The sequence below is a fragment of the Danio rerio genome, chromosome 8, assembly GCF_052040795.2.
Source record: "Danio rerio strain M-AB ecotype USA chromosome 8, GRCz13ab, whole genome shotgun sequence".
Taxonomy (NCBI): domain Eukaryota; kingdom Metazoa; phylum Chordata; class Actinopteri; order Cypriniformes; family Danionidae; genus Danio; species Danio rerio.
In genome coordinates, this window is record NC_141028.1 from 13672035 (window position 1) to 13692500 (window position 20466).

Consider the following 20466-nt stretch of genomic DNA (forward strand, 5'->3'; position numbering starts at 1 on the left):
GTGAGCTTTGTGTTCATGATGTCCTCTTTCCTCCTGCAGTCTGTCCGAGAACCAGTCTCTGGTGCGCATGCCACCCTGGGAGAATATCTGGCTGCTGGGAGCCATCTGTCTCTCCATGTCTCTGCACTTCCTCATCCTCTATGTGGAGCCACTGCCGGTACAACACACACACACGTCTTCATTTTCTTCTTAACACCACTAGTCAACAACTAGCCAATGTAGTGTACTGTAGATTATACTAGATTGGAGTCATGAAAAAAGTGGTTGCATTAGAAGTGGTGGTAGTTTATTTTATTTTTTAAATTTATGCTTCATTTTACCAGGATAGTCCCATTTGAGATGCAAAATCTCTTCTCCCAGGGAGTCTGAACTCATGGGACATTTCAAATGAGTTTGGCAGAAGATTTAGTACTATAGCTGTCAGTGTAAATGAACAAAGTATTACAAGTACAAGTTGGTAATTTACCATGCAAGGCCTTGAAGATAAACAGCAGCATGTGCACTTTCCTCCTTTAAAACAGTAGTAATAGGAAACATGATGTTGTAGATGATATCAGTAGTAAAGTCATAAATAGTAGAGGGAAAATGAATAGTAGTAGTGTGTGAATTAAATATAATAAATACTTTCTATAGTAATAGAAAATAATTTTAGTAGTACTACTGGTGGTGGAAATTTAGTAGTTGTGGAGATAAATAATTGTAATGAAATTAGTAGTAATGGAAACAAATTGGGTGGTAGTGGCAAAAGTAAAACTAGTTATCATTAAAATAAATAATACTAATAGTAGTAGTGAAAAATAAATTGTAGCGGTTAAGGTACTGGTGATTGAAATAAATGTAGTGGTGAAATAAATTAATTAGAAATAAATTAGTAGTGATAGAAATTGTCATTGTAGTAGTAGTCATTGCAGAAGTAGTAATAGTATTAGTAGTCGCAGAAGCAGTCATTGCAGAAGTTCTCATTGTATTAGTAGTAGTAGAAGTCGTAGTTGTCGTCATTATTGTTGTTGTAGTAGTAGACGTTGTTGTAATAGAAGTAATAGTTGCCATCATCATTTTAGTAGTAGTAGTAGTAGTAGTAGTAGTTGTTGTTGTTGTCTCAGAATTTATTGTAGTAGTAGTAGTAGTAGTAGTAGAAGTAATAGTCATTGCAAAAGTTGTCATTGTAGTATTCGTCGAAGAAGTTGTAGTCGTCATTGTTGTAGTAGTAGTCGCAGTAGGAGTAGTAGTAATAGTAGTAGTTGCAGAAGTTGTCATTGTAGTAGTAGTAGTAGTAGTAGTAGTCGTCGCAGAAGTTGTAGTCGTTGTCATCATTGTAGTTGTAGTAGTTGTCACAGTAGGAATAATAGTAGTAGTTGCAGAAGTTGTCATTGTAGTATTCGTCGCAGAAGTTGTAGTCGTCATTGTTGTAGTAGTAGTAGTCGCAGTAGGAGTAGTAGTAATAGTAGTAGTTGCAGAAGTTGTCATTGTAGTAGTAGTAGTAGTAGCAGTAGTAGTCGTCGCAGAAGTTGTAGTCGTTGTCATCATTGTAGTTGTAGTAGTTGTCACAGTAGGAGTAGTAGTAATAGTAGTAGTTGCAGTAGTTGTCATTGTTGTATTCGTCGCAGAAGTTGTAGTCGTCATTGTTGTAGTAGTAGTCGCAGTAGTAGTAGTAATAGTAGTAGTTGCAGAAGTTGTCATTGTAGTAGTAGTAGTAGTCGTCGCAGAAGTTGTAGTCGTTGTCATCATTGTAGTTGTAGTAGTTGTCACAGTAGGAGTAATAGTAGTAGTTGCAGAAGTTGTCATTGTAGTATTCGTCGCAGAAGTTGTAGTCGTCATTGTTGTAGTAGTAGTCGCAGTAGGAGTAGTAGTAATAGTAGTAGTTGCAGAAGTTGTCATTGTAGTAGTAGTAGTAGTAGTAGTAGTAGTCGTCGCAGAAGTTGTAGTCGTTGTCATCATTGTAGTTGTAGTAGTTATCACAGTAGGAGTAGTATTAATAGTAGTAGTTGCAGTAGTTGTCATTGTTGTATTCGTCGCAGAAGTTGTAGTCGTCATTGTTGTAGTAGTAGTCGCAGTAGTAGTAGTAATAGTAGTAGTTGCAGAAGTAGTCATTGTAGTAGTAGTAGTAGTAGTCATCGCAGAAGTTGTAATCGTTGTCATCATTGTAGTTGTAGTAGTTGTCACAGTAGGAGTAATAGTAGTAGTTGCAGAAGTTGTCATTGTAGTATTCGTCGCAGAAGTTGTAGTCGTCATTGTTGTAGTAGTAGTCGCAGTAGGAGTAGTAGTAATAGTAGTAGTTGCAGAAGTTGTCATTGTAGTAGTAGTAGTAGTAGTCGTCGCAGAAGTTGTAGTCGTTGTCATCATTGTAGTTGTAGTAGTTGTCACAGTAGGAGTAGTAGTAATAGTAGTAGTTGCAGTAGTTGTCATTGTTGTATTCGTCGCAGAAGTTGTAGTCGTCATTGTTGTAGTAGTAGTCGCAGTAGTAGTAGTAATAGTAGTAGTTACAGAAGTTGTCATTGTAGTAGTAGTAGTAGTAGTAGTAGTAGTAGTCGTCGCAGAAGTTGTAGTCGTCGTTGCAGAAGTTGTAGTAGTAGTCACAGTAGTAGTAGTAGTAGTTGCAGAAGTTGTCATTGTAGTAGTCGTCGTTGCAGAAGTTGTCGTAGTAGTAGTCACAGAAGGAGTAGTAGTAGTTGCAGAGGTTATCGTAGAAGTAGTCCTCATTGCAGAAGTTGTCGTAATAGTAGCCACGTCGTCATTGTAATTGTAGTAGTAGTCATCCTTGCAGAAGTTGTCTAGAAGAGTAGTCGTCATTGTGTGGTGGTCGTCACAGAAGTAGCCATTATAGTTGTAACATTATAGTTTTATTTGTTTGACATTGTTGTTGTTTTGTGTGTGGTTCAGGTCATCTTCCAGATCACTCCTCTGAATGTGACGCAGTGGATGATGGTGCTGAAGATCTCGCTGCCTGTCATCCTCTTGGACGAGCTGCTCAAATTTGTGGCGAGGACCTACCTGGAGCCTGGTAAAGACCTGAAGGAGGAAAAGGAGGACAGGAGAGGCTGGTCCTTCTCTGCATGCACTGACGGCGTCTCCTGGCCCTTCATAGCTCTCACACTCCCTCTAGTGGTGTGGCTGTACAGCACTAACATAACCCAGCTCTTCCGGCACTCCTGACTGATCCCAGACCTGACTCCAAATAACCAGAGACACAACATTCATTAACAAGGAGCAACAATTACCCTTCACGTTTGCACACGCATCCAAGCCTTGTTTGAATTTTTATATATATATATATACATATATCTCTATATATAGCGTATTGCTGTCAGAAAATAATGTTTTTTTATTATTATTATTATTACATTTTTAAGCTTTTTTTATTATTATTAAGTGTATATTTTCTCAGGTCGCTTTTTTTTGAAGGTTTCATGTCCAGAGAGTAAAACGTTTATCAGATTACTTTGTATATGTTGGGCTCTCTTTAGCTGGAGTTTGCGTATGGACGTTTATTTTGACGTCAACCGTCATTTCTGTTCCTCTTCGTCGTGAGGAAATCATTTTGCTTGAAGTAGATTTGCAGCTACCTCAGTTTCCGTCAGTTGCTTACTAAGATAGCTTTTATTTTTTATGCTCTATGGAAGACTAGCCAGATGCACTTGTTCCCTTCTACTACAACACTAGCTAGTTTGATTTGATGAATGCTTCAGGATGAAAGCTGTTTTTGGAGATGTTTACTTTACCATGTGTTTATAGGGACGGTGTAGTGATTTCTAATATTATAGATGAATTATTTTTATTGTAATGTACATGTCTGTATATAGTAGTAAATGAACTGAGCACAAATGATCCTCTTGGTTTTGTATTATAATGTTTAGGATGAATTCTGGGATGAAACCGTGCTGTTAGTTGACGAGTGTTGCTGGAAAAACAACTCTTAAATGGCACAAAATCAGTTCTTTTATAAGAGTCTTAATGCGAGTTTGTCAAACACCATGCATAATTAGAAGCCGATCACACCGAGCACACTTAGCCCTTCTGAAAACATGAGGCACACCTTAATGCCTTTATTCTGGCAGCTAGCACTCTGCAACTCTCACATTGTTGCCCACTGAAGCTAAGCAGGGCTGGATGGTAGACCACATGGGAAAGCTTGGTTGCTGCCAGAGGTGGTTAGTGAGGCCAGCAGGGGACACCAACCTGCGGTCAGTGTGGGTCCTAATGCCCCAGTATCTTTATGGAGACTCTACTGCTCAGTGAGCGCCATCTTTAGGATGAGGCGTTACACTGAAGTCCTGACTCCCTCTGGTCGTTAAAAATCCCAGGATGTCCTTCGAAAAAAGAGTAGGGGTTCCACCCTGGCATCCTGGCCAAATTTGCCCTCCAATCCAAACCCTCCCCATATCATAATTGGCTTCATCTCTGTCTTCTTTCCACCAATCAGTGTCCAGTGTGCGTGCCGGCGCAATAGGCTGCCATCTCATCATCCAGGTGAATGCTGCACACTGGTGGTGATAAGGAGATTCTCCCTATGTGTAAAGTGCTTTAAGTGCCCAGAAGAGCGCTATATAAATGTAAGAAATTATTAATTTTTGACAAGAAATAAACAAGTTCGGTGTTCTAGTGTGGCTAGGCAACAGTGTTGGGCACATTCCTTTAAAAGAGTAATTAGTTATAGGAAAGTCCGTTTAAGGCAAGTCATTTCACTCGGCGGCCATCTTTGAAAAGTCTCTCGGGCAGTATGGGGAAACATCAAATTCTCCAAAACTGCTTGCCAAGCTTACGATAACATTCCATACAATAATAAACCAATAAAATTAAACAACAGCTGACTCTTTAGTTTCATTTCTAAATGTTTGTATCACACAAAATCTGCAGAAACCTACGTCTAGTACTAGCCTCTTCCCCGGAGTATCATCAGTCTATAGCCATTGCTGATTGGCTCCTGTACTAGAAGGCGGGGCTTCATTCACCATATTGGTTACACTTTTCCCCATTCCAAATTATATGAGTGACATGTCTTGTGCATTCTGTAGTCTTTGGTTATAGTCACTAGTCATTTCTCGCAAATAGTAACATAGTTACATAATTATAAAAGTAACTATTTACCAGGGAAAGTAACTATTGTGTTAATTTAAAAAAAACTAATGTGTCAGTTGACTGTAAAATATCTCAAAAAAGTCGTCTTCCAAAAGTGATTGTGTCACGTGTGTCATTGTGCCACGATTGTGCCAAAAGCGATTGTGTCACGTGTGTCATTGTGTCGCGATTGTGCCAAAAGCGATTGTGTCACGTGTGTCATTGTGTCGCGATTGTGTCACGTTGCATTAGTATATTAGATCCATCTTGGATAAGAAGGTCGCTTGTTCGAGTGTTGGCATTTGCATGTTCTCCAGTGTTTGCGTGGGTGTTCTCCGGATGGTCCGGTTTTCCCCACAGTCCAAACACATGCGGTTCAGGTGAATTGGGTAAACTAAACTGGCTGTAGTGTATGAGTGTGTATGGGTGTTTGCCAGTACTGGGTTGTGGCTGGAAGGGCATTCACTGCACAAAACATATGCTAAAGTAGTTGGCGGTTCATTCCGCTGTGGTGACCCCTGATAAGTAGGGGACTAAAGGCTGATTTATACTTCTCAAAAAATGTAACTGCATGTCGCAAAGACGCGTAGACCGGCTTGGTGCCGGTGACGAGTGTAGGCAGGGGTGAGAGCCGCGTGAACTCGTTGCAGCGAGTGTTTGCAAGTGTCGAGTCCCGTGTAGGAGCAATCAATGACAAGTTTTATTTTGTTTACCTCCTGATTAAAGTTGTTGCACGTTCGCCGATTTCCGCCTCTGAATGAGCTTTAGCTACTTGTACATTAAGGTAGCGTTCAGAAAAAACAAAACACCCGTGAAGAAACTCGACACAGAGGAACATAACCTACTGCCAGCTAGCGCTTCAGAAGTGTTATTGCAGAGCAACACAAACAGCCTGCAGAAGTATAAATGCAGGACTACGCGCAAGGCAGGTGCCGTGGGTCACGCTGATCACTCTACACAGTATAAACCAGCCTTAAGCCCTGTTTAAACTGAGATTTCAGCCATGATTTTGTCATCTGAGACAAATTAGGAAAATCATAATAGATTTCTGAAATTCCAGGCTAAAATCTGTGATCTTTGATTGTTGGTTTGACATGTTCACTGACAGCCGTTTAGTGCCCTTTGCGATCAGATTTTTGTTCTCTGATGACGTTCGGGCAGTGTTGGAAGATTTCAGACACTTTCCCGCAGTGTGATAACAGCTGTGATGAGCGTCAATCCAAAAACCAATAGGAGCTCCGAATTTGATGACGCAATCTATGAGACAATTCACATGACAAATGACAGTCTCACGCTCTCCTCTCCTCCATGACTGCCAGAAAATATCGACTACAAGTTGAAGGTAAATAGTGGAGAAGTACAGATTCAAACCTAAAGATGTAAAGTTAAAGTACACTTTTTCTAAAAAAAATAAAAAATAAATAAATAAAAATAATGTTTGCGGTTTGTTCAAACTATTTATTTAAAACGAGCTGAACCAACACAATTCTCTTTCTTTTTTGGAGGGGTAACTTGAAAGTTTTTACAAATGTAAGTGGATTGAACATAAAACAAATACGTTAACTCCCGAGATGGGTTGCAGCTGGAAGGGCATCCGCTGTGTAAAACATATGCTGGATAAGTTGGCGGTTCATTCTGCTGTGGCGACCCCAGATTAATAAAGAGACTAAGCCGAAAAGAAAATGAATGAACGAGTTAACTTAATTCCTTCATGCTGCCACAACACAAATGGACTGTGTGAAAGCCAGCATTATCTTACTTTGTAAAGAACAATTCCTGAGAAAAAGCCAATTACAGTAATGTTACGTCACATCACTGCACAGAATTAAACATGTTAACAGAGACGTTAACAGCATCCTATAACCTGTGAGATAGTTTGAACTGCAACATCAGAGCATAACAGGACCCCTTTAAAACCAATCATCTGTCCAGAGTGCATCAGCGAGTGAGTACTGAAATATTCACACTTCACCTCTTTCCTGTGTGTCTACTGACGTAATATGCACAATGTGCCAACACCTCGAAAATGTTTGATCATTAACATCTTAATGTTTGCAGTAGCATGACGTCAAATTGTTATACATCTACATTATCTGTGTTTCTGAGTTCAACCGTGTCTTATTTTCTCTCTCTCTCTCTCTTCAGCTCCAGAGAATTAAACCCATCTACTCTCTGTATTCCATGCAGAAGCTTTTCTTGACTTTAGTGCATGTGTTGTTTCAAGCAGCTCCACACATCAGTCTAGGCCTGCATGTCCAAACAAAAAAAACCTGAATAATTTGCATCGTTAGTTTAGAAGAAGCTCAAACATTAGGAGCGACAAATAAAGCTGAACATTGAAGTTTGGAAATACTCTTGAAATGTGACATTAAAGCAGATTTGATGATGCATGTCCCCCCTAATGGTAAACTTTTGTATAGGAACTATTTAATTTGAAAAAAATATTGAACCTTTTGTGAAATATGTAAATTAACCAAAAAAAACCTGATAGTTTATGTTGCTGTTTTGCGCAGGGATGTGCAAATGGGGATGTTTTAAAGCCGAGGCTCATTTCAGGTGTGTGTTTGTGTGTGTGAGAGACATTGAGAAACAGGCCGTCTTTTACAGCCGGAGCTGCCAGATCAGTGTTGTAATTATCACAATCAATTGTGGTTCATTAATAAAAAGATATTACATGGTCGTATTGCTGTCTTTTTTGCGGGTTAGTAAATGATATTCATAAGATGGAAAGCTTACGAGTGTTCATGATTTTAATTGCAAAAACATTTAAAAAATAGTCCTATTTACACAATATAGAAACATTCAAATAATACAAAAAAAAGCAGCAGAAAATAAAATAAGCTTACAGACATTTCAATTTATATGAGCGTGGGCAAATTTCACAGAGCTAGATTCACCACAGAACAAAAAGAAAATGAACTAAAAACTTTGCATTGGGATAAATCTCTTATTAAAGCAGAAAAATAAACTCTTAATGCAGCGATAAGCTTAAAGAACATCAGGAACAAACTGCTTTACATAAAAGGATGATAAAATGGTCAAAAAATATTTGACAGTTAATGGCTTCATTTTTTGTTCTTTAATTTTGGGGTGAAATATTACCTGTCATCACCACAAAATTCATAAAAAGGTGGGGTGTACATGGTATATATGAAAATATAATATTTTAAAATAAAGAGGGTTTAACTGTCAAACTGTCAATGTGAGGGGGCAAAAACATTTAACAAAATTTTCTTTCCGATTTTATGGTTCAATACAACTTGAAGAAATTTCCTAACATTCAGCCGCTTCAACTCAAAAGTACCAATACAGACCCAAAAAAAGTACTCGAGTGAAAGAAAAAGCTTTTTTTTTTTTTGTTCCAAAAACAAAAGGTGTGCCGTTTTTCAACTAATTTAAAATGAGGAAAAAGTGTTTTTTTTTTTTCTTTTTTTTTTTGGTGGGTGGTGGGGGGGTGGGGAGGAGAACTTAATTTATGTTCAATCCACTCAATTGTCCCAACACTAAGCCATTTTCAAGCCGTTTCAGTACTGTTTTTATTGTACTTTTTTAAGTACAATTCCCAAAAAACAAAAATTTTCTTTGATTTTGAGGTGAAATTTTTATATGTACTCGCCACAAAAATCCATAAACTGAACATTTTTTACAAAGTGTGTATATATATATATATATATATATATATATATATATATATATATATATATATATATATATATATGGCATAATATATGACTCGATATGACAAAAACGAACAAATAAAACTATATTAAAGTATGCCTTTTTTCCATAAAAAAACAAACAAAAAAACAACAACACTTGATCGCCTTTATGGAAAAACAATATAGGACAAACTGTTAAAAATTATGTGGGGGCAAAAACATAAAGCTTCCTTTTTGATTTTGTGGTGAAAAACAGCTTAAATTTCCATCATATCCAACAAAAACACACAGCATTAGCACTCTGTGATGTAAAGAGTAACTTTAAACAATCATCTTTTTCAATAGAGTGAACCAAAGCTCAAAAGAGCAGCAGAATAACAGAACTGACACACTGAAAAACAAAAAAGCTGCAAAAGTGAAGCTCATGATGTTCATAAAGCATGAGAAACTATAATAGAGTAAATCCTTTATATGTTTAAATGGACAGTTTATTGTTGGTCTGCTCATCTCTGAACTCAAGAGCTCTCAGTTGTACTATATTAGCTTGGTTTTTTTTTATATCTCCTGTATGACAAAACTGGAGACTAAATGACCAAATAATTAGTAAATTCTTTATATTTTTTTAATCCAACATCCAATCGACATCATCCTCGAGGTACAGCTTATTATTAGCCAGCTCAAGAACTCTCTGCTGTACAATATCACCCTTTTTATGACAAAACTGGAGACCAAACCGAATACCAAATCAAAGCGATCCATCAATGTCCAGTAGAGGGCAGCAGTGAGCGTGATGTGTTTCAGAACACATTTGAGTCGTGGTGGTCACTGCATGCCGAACCACTGCTCCTGATCTGCCCACTGCGCCGCCTCGCTGTCGCTGCCCTCCAGATCTCCTTCCTCGCCGCTGCCCTCCATGTCGTCTCCGTCCAGCTCCACCGTGGCGTCTGTGGGACTCTCCTCTTTCTCCATCTTCTGCATCCCCTCTAGTGACTTCTGGTCATTGGGGTCCAGGCTGTGGACGAGGAACAGAAGCACACCGTCATCTTTATATTATAGAGAGCTCAACAGGTGGGATTTTATCACTCTGAAATTAAACCACCGGTTCTACTGCACCCAGCCAGCTCTGAGCTGGAATCAAACTGGCATGAGTCGTTGCTCTAACCAGGAGGCTAAAGAGCATGGCCTCCAGCGTCTATGGCTGAACAGCTTTTGAGGTCAGAGGAGTGAAGTTTACCTGCATAGCACTTCGCTACCTGGCCTTCGTAACACTCACACCCATCCCGGACGAGCCCCACGTGTAACCCACCGGTTCTACTGCACCCATCCCGCCCTGAGCTGGGATCAAACCGGTGATTCTTTGCATGGGAGTCAGTTGCTCTAACAAGGAGGCTAAAGACCATGGCCTCTAGTGTCTGTCTAGCACTTGGCTAGCTGGCCTCTGTTACAGAAACAATGCATTAAAGATATAATGGAAGAGGAGAGTTCAGCACAAAACTGAAAATCATCAACTCATCCTGCACTGTCGCTCTGTATCTTCTGTTAAACACAAATGAACAGGAACTCAAGAATGTTGGAAAAAAATACATCCTATTATTGATGCTGCTTTTTCAATGGTTCTTCAGAATATCTGGTGTTGTGTAGTAGAAAGAAATTCATTCAAGTTTTGAAGCACTTGAGTCAATTTAGTTTTAAGATGAGCTGTAGAAAACACCTTTAGTAAAGCGGCTTTGAAACAATAATTATTGTAAAAATGGCTATACAAATAAACTTGAATTGAACTGAACTATCCCTTTAATAGCATTTTCATTAGCACAGGAACATATTAATACCAGCAGTATTTCAAATGACTTTTTGGGGGGGGGGTCTCATTTACCAGTTAAAACCTCAAGCAAGGCTCAGTAAAAACAAAAACAAAAACACACGCACGCACGCACGCACGCACGCACGCACGCACGCACGCACGCACGCACGCACGCACGCACGCACGCACGCACGCACGCACACACACACACACACACACACACACACACACACACACACACACACACACACACTAGCCCTCCCTGAATTATTAGCCGCCCTGTTTAATTTTTCCCTAATTTCTGTTAACGGAGAGAAGATTTATTCAAAACATTTCTAATGGCTCATACAATGATTTAAAGTGGTTCAGCTGAGTCAATATTGAAGGTAAATATGTTTACTTTGAGTTTAGCTGCGCATATTTTCCTGTCAGGTTTGTTTTTCACAATCACAACTTTTTGCGTTGGAAGTTCTGCTCATTAATGAGACTCCCTGAAAATGTTTAGCCAATGATAAATAATTGGGATCTATTATGCAAAAATGACTTTTATAAGGGCTTTAAACACAGTTGTGTGGCAACAGTGTGTGAATATAACCAGGCAGCTTCTAATGGTAAAAATGCATTCATTCTGTTTTTTATAATCACACTTGATAAAAAAAAAATCTGCAGGAACACTTTGATTGACATTTTCCCTTTGTACACGACGTCATCAGAGGGGGAAAGCTCCATGCATTAATTACCATCTCTCCCTCATGAGCATAGTACGTTGGTCTTGTTTGTGAATCTATCCTTATGCTGACTCATGAGCGTTCGAAGCTCCACCCTCTTTTGAAAAGAGCGCAATCTCACTAGGATCAAGCCTGAAAGGCTCAGTTTCAAAGAGTTATAAAACATGATCTGTGGGGTATTATGAGCGGAAACTGAAGTGGATTTTATACTCTTTAAAGTGTGAAGTTAATCTATATATTCAAATTATATGTGTATAATCTGCTTGTAGATTTGCCTACCATTAAAACAATTAAAGTGTTATGTAAGGGGAAAGGGCCTGAGGAAACCACTAAGGGTCACGAGAAGTGGATGAGAAGAGAGCGGGAGAAAGCCTGAGTAATCAACTAAGGTGTCTCAGGAAATGGATAAGAATAGAGCAACACATGTGTAAACAGAGACGTATAGATGGATAAGATATATAGCTACCAGGTTGGGGTCAAGGGTTAAAGTAGGAGGGATCTTGTGTAACATATGGAGAACAAAGAAAAAAACTGGTGTAGAAGACTATTTAAACAGGCTATAATTTGAGTGAGACAGAATTTTTCAGACAGAGATGCTACTGGGGGTCTCCTGAAAGTTCTCCTTTGTTGTCGACAATAAAGTATATTCTTCTGTTATTCATAACCTCCAGACTGAGTTTGATTTAGTAAGAGAAAAACCAAGAAAACCACTACAAAACTTCACATACACACTCTAGGGCAGGGGTGGGCAAACTCTGTCCTGGAGGGCTGGTGCCCTGCACAGTTTAGCTCCAACTCTAATCAAACACACCTGCTTAAAGATTTCTAGTGATCTTGAAGACATTGATTAGTTTGTTCAAGTGTGTTTGACTAGTGCTGGAACAAAACTCTGCAGGGACACCGGCCCTCGAGGATCAAGTTTGCCCATCCCTGCTCTAGGGGCATCAGAGACGTATTTTACATCTTGTAAAAAGGGGCATAAATAAGTCACCTTTACACAAATACTGTTAGCAAGTAGCAGAAAAGCTGTAACTTGTTAATGGTTTTAAGTTGTTCCTTCCAGGATCCAATGGATAGAAATGGTAAAGAAGATACTTTGTATGGAGATACTCATGTTTAGCTTGGGACTTGCTTCAAAAAAGTGCATTGGACATAGAGTCTGTCATTTACCTCAGTGCTATACTGTACTGGTCCATCGCTTCCTGATAGTCATTAACAGCAACCAGAAAATCTCCCAGCATTCTGTGCAGCACACAGTCGCTCTGATTGGCTAACGTGTTTCGCAGAAGAGCAATTCCTTCCTCATACTTCTGTTCTCGACCTGTGAGAGAAATTGATTTAATGTTAAAAAATACTTTATTATGATTCAATATTACATAAAAAGATAATAAAGTATAAAGAGACAATAATAGTATAATGCTATATATATATATATATATATATATATATATATATATATATATATATATATATATATATATATATATATATATATACATTAGGGATGTGCGGAGCAGCCGGTATTTGTATTTGTATTTGTTGAGAGGGGAAAAGTATTTGTATTTGTATTTGTATTCGAGTAAAATTCAAAATGGCGCAAAAAATATATTTTTTCTATTACACTACTAATTTACGTTATATTGAAAGTATTGTTTAATTATACCCATTATATAAATTATAGATATGCAATATTGGCTGTTGTTTTTGAACATGTGATAAGAAATGTCATTGAAAAGAAAATAACATAGAAGCCATTATCTCATCCATGGTTAAACCAACAACTCATAAAATACCATTGTGAATATTATGAACCCCACCACCACTGTTCTTGTTGAAGGACACTGAATAGACAGAATAAAAACAAATAATACTTCAAAAAACTGTTCTTCTTCTGAAAGAACTTTTTTCCAATGGACAGAATTCCTAAAACTAAAATTAACTAAATAAATCTAAATAAACCCTGCCTGGGAGATCTGGCAGAACAAAAGTATTCTATATAATACTAAAAGATACAGCCCTGCTATTATCATCTGCCAGCCACAAAACAGACACAAAGTTTGTTTGTTTGTTTATTTAGAGATATCTGCAAATATTTTTCAATGAATGTCCATGGAGGAATATGACTAGTCAGTCATAATATATTTGCAGATATTTCCAATCTGAATTATAATTATGACAAGTCAAAATATAATTAGAGATATATCTAAATATATTTATGGATAGTCTGAACAAGGTTTAAATGCTAAGACGGCTTGCCATACGCACAGTGGCACAGTGGAGATTTCTCTAGTTATATCCTTTCAGTCGTTTGTTATGCAGTGACATGCAGTCAAATATTTCGCCAAACAGTCCTTAGGGATGCGGGGACACGCAGTCAGATATTTTACCGGACAGATCCGCCACTTTTGGCGCGCATAAACAATCATAAAGCTCTCGTGCTGCAGGAATGAGGAGGTCTGCTGAAGGCGCGCAGCTGACGTGCAGTGAGGGGTTTGCGTCTTTAATAAACTACGGCAGTTTGCCATCACTGAACAGTAAGAATGATTAATAAATCCATATGAAACAGCCCCTTAAAAGTCACGTCTCGCTTTCAGTTTCGGGCTTTGGCGCGTTTTGCACTGAGCGTGTCTCTCTCTCTCTCTCTCTCTCTCTCTCTCTCTCTCTCAGGCATGCACTGTGGTCTCATGAGGAAACGCAGCTTTTTGATACAGTGTTTTTCTTGCTCCCGAATACAAATAATTTTTCAAGTATTTGTTCGAATCAAGTATTCGTAAAAACACGCTATTCGTGCCTTTCCGAATACCGTATTCGGGTTCGGCTCCACCCTTAATATACATATATATATATAAAACTAACAAAACTAAAAATAAATACTAATTAAATAATGCAGAAAATTATCACAACTATGAGGAATTGACAAATTATTAAAAAAATTAAAAATAATACCAATAGTTAATTATTAAAAATATTTTGATTAAATTATAAAAAAATTAAAATACATAAATTTTTAATTGAGAAAAAATTTAGATGTAAAAGAAATAGAAGAAATATATACAATAACAAAAAAAGTCAATTCAAATTTTAAAATAATATTCACGATAATAACATAAAAAACGCATTATTAAATAAATTATAATACAAATAATTAAATATATTACTACTGCTGCTATTAATAACAACAATAAAATAAAAATATTAATCAAACAGAAAAAGAATCAATTAATAGTTATAAGAAATAAAAAAATAATCAACTGTAAAATACATCAAAAAGTAAATTAATAAATTGTATTCATAATCATGCATTTATTCAAGATATGATAAGTTGATATGCCAAACATTATTACTATTGTTAAACTTAAAAAATCAGAAAATTACACTGAAAACTACAAAACTGATAAAAACTAAATTAAAAAAACAGTTAAATGAAAAAAAAGAACTAAATAATATATTGTGTGCAAAATGTTAATAATTAAACAGAACATAATCAATTTATAGTTATGAATAAGAAATAGAAAAATAATCAACTGAAAAATAAATCCAAAAGTAAATAATAAATACATGATTATGAATATAATTTGATAAAAATATGATAAGTGGATCCATCAAATATTATTACTATTATTAAAATAAAAAAGTACCCAAAAATTGAACTGAAAACAAAAACAAAAAATTATAATTATATAAAAAACTAAAGAATATATTATGCGCAAAATGTTAATAATTAAACAAAAATAATTAGAAATAAAATAATAATAAATTTTTAATTACATAAAAAATTAATTAAATATGATTACGATTACCATTTATTATACAATAACTTTATACATCAAACATTATTATTATAATCGTTAAAGTTTTTTCAAAACTGAAAAAAACTAAAAAATATGAATGAATTTAAAAACCATAATAACCGTGATGTGCACGGTTTCTGATTTACTCTACAGAGAAGCAGATCTGAGACTCACTGAGCAGCTCTGCTTTCTTGACCACAGCTTTGATGTAGTCGGGCCGCTGTGCGAGGGCTTTGTCCAGCAGAGTCTTGGCTTTCTCCTGGGTCATGGGGTCTTCCAGACACACAGTAGCCAGAATAGTCAAAGTCTGAGCGTTTGCTCCCAGAGTCTTATAAATATTGTTGGCCATCCCCATCGCCTCACGGATGCCATTAGACGCTAGATAGCAGTCGATCAGACCTAGAAACAGGAATAAAAGAAAAATCTAATAATGTTGTTCACACATTCAAAAGAAAAGTACACAATAGAATCGATTTATAGCTTCAAACATGCAGCTTAGCCTTCAGTTTACAGCTGATATTCAAATGTGTTGTGATCAATCAAATCACAAAAAGATCCATCTCTTCTGTCCAGTTTTCTGATGAAGGGGGTTTGTGTGTGTATGTGTGTGTGTGTGTGTGTGTGTGTGTGTGTGTGTGTGTGTGTGTGTGTGTGTGTGTGTGTTAAAGGGATAGTTTACCCCAAGAAATCTGAAATTTACTCACACGTGTGATTTCAAACCTTTGTGACTTTTATACTTTCTGTTAAATATAAAAGAAGATAGTTTGAAGATGAAAACTGGTAACTATTTACTTCCATAGGAAAAACAAATACTATGGAAGTCAATGGTTACTAGTTTCTAGCTTTCTTCAAAATCTATTTTTTTGTGTATTATGCAGCAGCTGAGCTACAATCATGGTATCTAAAACTCAGAATTTTTGAAAACTAAACTGAAACTTAACTTCATGGTACAGGGCCCGGGTGTAAACAGCCCCATGCTGTGAAAACAATCCAGCCAAATGCATCTGCATGTGATCAAAACTGGAAAAGCTCAAAGCAAATTCTGCTTTTTTTATCATCCACTTGTTTGAAGAAAACACATCTTAAAGGGACAGTTCACCCAGTCCTACTGCAGCGTTTACTGAGGGTGCAACGGTTTAAACTACTGCGGTATGGTAGGTGGTATGTTTAGAAAAAAATATATATACCTCTGTATTGGGTGACAAAAATCTGACAATTCTATTATTGTTATTATTATTATTCAATATGTTTTAATTATGTCTATTATAACTTTATTGCATTTATCATTGTGTGTATCTTTCACTGCTGCACAATTTCATGCCTGTAAAGAGCCTTACCATGCTACATTCTATATACAGTTAAAGTCAGCATTATTAGCCCCCCTGAATTATTAGCCCCCTGTAATTCTTCTCAGCACATTTCTAAACATAATAGTTTTAATAACTCATCTCTAATAACTGATTTATTTTATCTTTGCCATGATGACAGTAAATAATATTTGACTAGATATTTTTCAAGACACTTCTATACAGCTTAAAGTGACATTTAAAGGCTTAACTAGGTTAATTAGGTTAGCTAGGCAGGTTAGGGTAATTAGGCAAGTTATTGTATAATGATGGTTTCTTCTGTAGACTATCGAAAAAAAATAGCTTAAGGGGCTAATAATTTTGTCCCTAAAAGGGTTTTTAAAAAATTAAAAACTACTTTTATTCCAGGTGAACTGAAACAAGTAAGACTTTCTCCAGAAGAAAAAATATTATCAGACATACTGTGAAAATTTCCTTGCTCTGTTAAACATAATTTAGGAAATATTTTTAAAAAAAGGAAAAATTCAAAGGGGGGCTGACTTCAACTGTACTTGTTTTTCCTGAGGATGTTATTATTTATTTGGTGATTGATTCACTAATGTGTATATAGTTTTTCTACGTATATATACACGTATGTGTGTATGTATTGTACCCCCTCCCCTTTATTTTATTTATTTATATTTTTTATTATTTTATTTATGTCATGTCATTGCGTCACCATACTATCCGCATTTCCTCCAGAGTTTCATGCAATTTCGGGTTTTTGATTTTTAATTTGTGGACTTTAACTACAGTTTGGCACTTTCACTTTCATTCATGAACATTTCATGCATGCCCCTCCGTGACAAACGAGATATTGGATGCAACTATGAACTTATGGAAGACTGTTGTTTTAATGAAAGTTCATACGGCATGCTGAATACAAGAAAAAAAACTCAGCATTTCACAATGCAGGTGTCTGTGGTCTGCACTGCTTGGGTAGGTGCAAAGAGTGTCGAACAGAAGTGTGTGTGTGTGTGTGTGTGTGTGTGTGTGTGTGTGTGTGTGTGTGTGTGTGTGTGCGTGTGTGTGTTTGTGTTTGTGTTTGTGTGTGGACTATCCTGTTGCAAAACACAGAGAAAAGTCCTACATGACGGTAATAATTCGATTGCTGTGTTTACATGTCTGTACTGCACTTCAATAAAGCATCTAAAATCGGCATACTCCACTCGTCTCAATTCAATTTCTGTTTAGTTCGATTATGACCTTAATCTGATTAAATTATTTAAAAAATTTATTAAATTAATAAAAAAATAAATAAATAAATAAAAAAATAAATAAATAAATCGCTGTTGACATGGTTAACTCTTAATCAGAGTATTGTCTTAATTGGATTAAAATCTAATTATTGGTGTCCATGTAAATGTAGTCAGTGACATCAATGTGCTGTGTTTTAGTCTCACCTGTGAGGAAACTTGATGTAAACAACAGATTTACATACTAAGAGGTGATTGGACAGTTCTTTGTATGCGAATGCATGTGAATCAAATCAGAAGCGTATGAAGGCAATTTTTTTTTTTTTGCATTGTTGCAGTTGTTTTTATCATCCAACCAATATTAATAATACATATTCTGAAACGCAGATCACAGGGCACACCGAACTCTGGGAGAACAATGGGACTGGTATTTTATGAAGAACTATTGCACCCATACCATTTACTCACACTCATGTAGTTATAAACTTTTATGCATTTCTTTCTTCTGTTAAACACAAAACTAAATATTCTGAAGAATGATGGGAGAAAGCTTCCAGAAAAAGCATTCATTCATTCATTCATTTACTCTCCTTCGACTTAGTCCCTTATTTATCAGGGGTCGCCACAGCGGAATGAACTGCCAGCTATTACGGCATATGTTTAACACAACGGATGCCCTTACAGCTCCAACCCAGTACTGGGAAACACCCATACACTCTCGCATTCACACATACACACTCATATACTACAGCTAATTTAGTTGATCCAATTCATATGTAGCGCATGTCTTTGGATTGTGGGGGAAACCAGAGAACTCACAGGAAACACAGCGTTACGACTAAAGTTTATTTATCTGTTTATTTAATTATTTATTATTATTATTTATTTATTTATTTATTTATTTATTTATTTATTATTACTGGGAGTGGAGCTCGTGGATTTCCCTTACCCCTCCGGCCGATGTTTGAGCTTGTAGGGGTGGCCTGCCTATTTATTTAATTACTTTTGACTATGTTTATGTTTAGGGAGAAAGGTAAGCTTTCTGTATTTTTCTTTAAATATTTATAGGGAATTTAGTGGATTTACTTTATAGATTCTTCTGTCTGTTATTTTGGCCTGTGACCACTCTAAAGAGACACTCATTTAAATTGAGTACTTTTTTCTATAATAAATCTATTTAATTACTCTCAACTGAGTGTCTGAGTTTGGTTGTCGACTGAAGGGGATCTTTTGAATGAGGTTTTTGTTTTGCTTGAGAAATCCACCACCCCAACACATTTGTTTTTCCACTTATTATGCCCATGTTGTTTTTCCTTAGACTTAGGGCGTAATACACAGACAACACACACAAACTCTACAGAGAAATGCCAACTGGTCCAGCCAACTCGAACCCTTGACCTTCTTGATGTGAGGTGACAACGTTAACCATTGAACCATCTATTAACATCCATGATAGAAACAAAAAGTGCTATGGATGTCTTCAGATTATCTTCATTTGTGTTCAACAGAAGAAAGAAAGAAACAGGTTTGGAATGAGTGAAAGATGAGTAAATGATGGACAGAATTAACATTTTTGGGTGAACTGTCCCTTTAACAACAGGAGTAAACAATGCTAATCATGACCATTCCTCATTAAACAGAAGTGTTCTTGCCTTCGTAGCAGTCGAGTCTGCAGGGTGCGAGTCTCATGGCCTCTCTGAAGTGAATGATGGCCTCCTGCACGCGGCCCATGTTCCTTAGCGCGACCCCCTTCAGGAGCAGCGCCTGCACACTGTTACTGTTCAGCTGGATGGCTTTAGCTCCCAGATACAGAGCGCGTGAGTAACGCTTACTGTAGAAACTGTGGCATCTGAGGACAACAACACACATCAGAAGTAGAGATGGGCATTTCATTCATTCATTTTCGTTTCGGCTTAGTCCCTTTATTCATCAGGGGTCGCCACAGCGGAATGAACCACCAACTTATCCAGCATAGGTTTTACCCAGCGGACATTTCACACTAAATTATTATATGTCTATCTGTGCACAAGTCTTAAAAGGTCAGACTCACCCGGATATGACCCAGGGCTCAGCATGCTGGTCAGAGATGTTGAACAGACGTCCTCCTAAAACCTCCACATCTTCCAGATGACCCTCTCTGGCCATGAGATAGCCGTATACGTCCATACCTACAAAAATCAGTTAATTTCAGATGAGACATCATGCGGCACATCAGCATTATTAGGCGACTAGTTATTGTCCTGCACCTTTGATGAGGTACGGGTCCAGCATCTGAGCCTGCTCAAACTTCAGGATGGAGTTCTTGGTGTCTCCAGCTCGGAAATACACATCCGCCAGGGTGACTAGAAGATCAACATTGTCCCTCAACAGAGACTTCTTCTCTAAAGAGCTGAAGAGATATAGAAGATATTTAATATCCAGTTGAAGTCAGAATTATTAGCCCTCCTGTATGTTGTCGTTTCAATAACTAATTTCTAATATTCAAACTTCTTTATTTTGTCTTTGCCATGATGACAATAAATAATATTTGACTAAATATTTTTGAAGGTACTAGTATTCAGCTTAAAGTGACATTTAAAGGCTTAACTGGGTTAATTGGGTTTACTAGGCAGGTTAGGGTAATTAGGCAAGTTATTGTATAGCAATGGTTTGTTCTGTAGACTATCGAAAAAATATATCGCTTAAGGGAACTAATAATATTGACCTTAAAATGGTTTTAAAAAATTTTTAAAGTGCGTTTATTCTAGCAGAAATAAAACAAATAAGACAAATCCTCACCAGATAGTGTTGATGGCTCTCTGATTGTCTCCTCCATGAATGAAGGCATGTGCTTTGATCCAGACAGAGAGCCAGTCCAGATTGGGGATACTCTGAATCACGTCCATGGTCA

The 20466-nt window shown here is 36.9% G+C and overlaps 2 protein-coding genes across 12 annotated transcripts in view; one reads left to right on the forward strand and one right to left on the reverse strand.

The window, feature by feature from the left end:
* atp2a2a (ATPase sarcoplasmic/endoplasmic reticulum Ca2+ transporting 2a) overlaps positions 1–7734 on the forward strand; it is a 58248-nt gene extending 50514 nt beyond the window's left edge. For 2 of the 6 annotated variants that reach the window (XM_087262996.1, NM_200965.1), the window contains 3 exon segments: positions 40–157; positions 2881–3001; positions 7201–7734. In XM_087262996.1, coding sequence (XP_087119122.1) covers positions 40–157; positions 2881–3001; positions 7201–7214 — 253 coding nt within the window. In that variant the 3' untranslated portion in view covers positions 7215–7734. 6 annotated transcript variants of the gene reach the window in all.
* A 59-nt stretch (positions 7735–7793) lies between these two features.
* The window catches only part of anapc7 (anaphase promoting complex subunit 7), a 21637-nt gene continuing 8964 nt past the window's right edge, over positions 7794–20466 (reverse strand). For 2 of the 6 annotated variants that reach the window (XM_087263462.1, XM_087263465.1), the window contains exons 5-12: positions 20355–20466; positions 19823–19965; positions 19627–19744; positions 19229–19425; positions 15209–15433; positions 12414–12564; positions 8921–9726; positions 7794–8498 (exon numbers count right to left, since the gene is read on the reverse strand). The exon at positions 20355–20466 is cut by the window's right edge and continues 42 nt beyond it. In XM_087263462.1, the coding sequence (XP_087119588.1) occupies positions 9537–9726; positions 12414–12564; positions 15209–15433; positions 19229–19425; positions 19627–19744; positions 19823–19965; positions 20355–20466 (1136 nt within the window). In that variant the 3' untranslated portion in view covers positions 7794–8498; positions 8921–9536. 6 annotated transcript variants of the gene reach the window in all.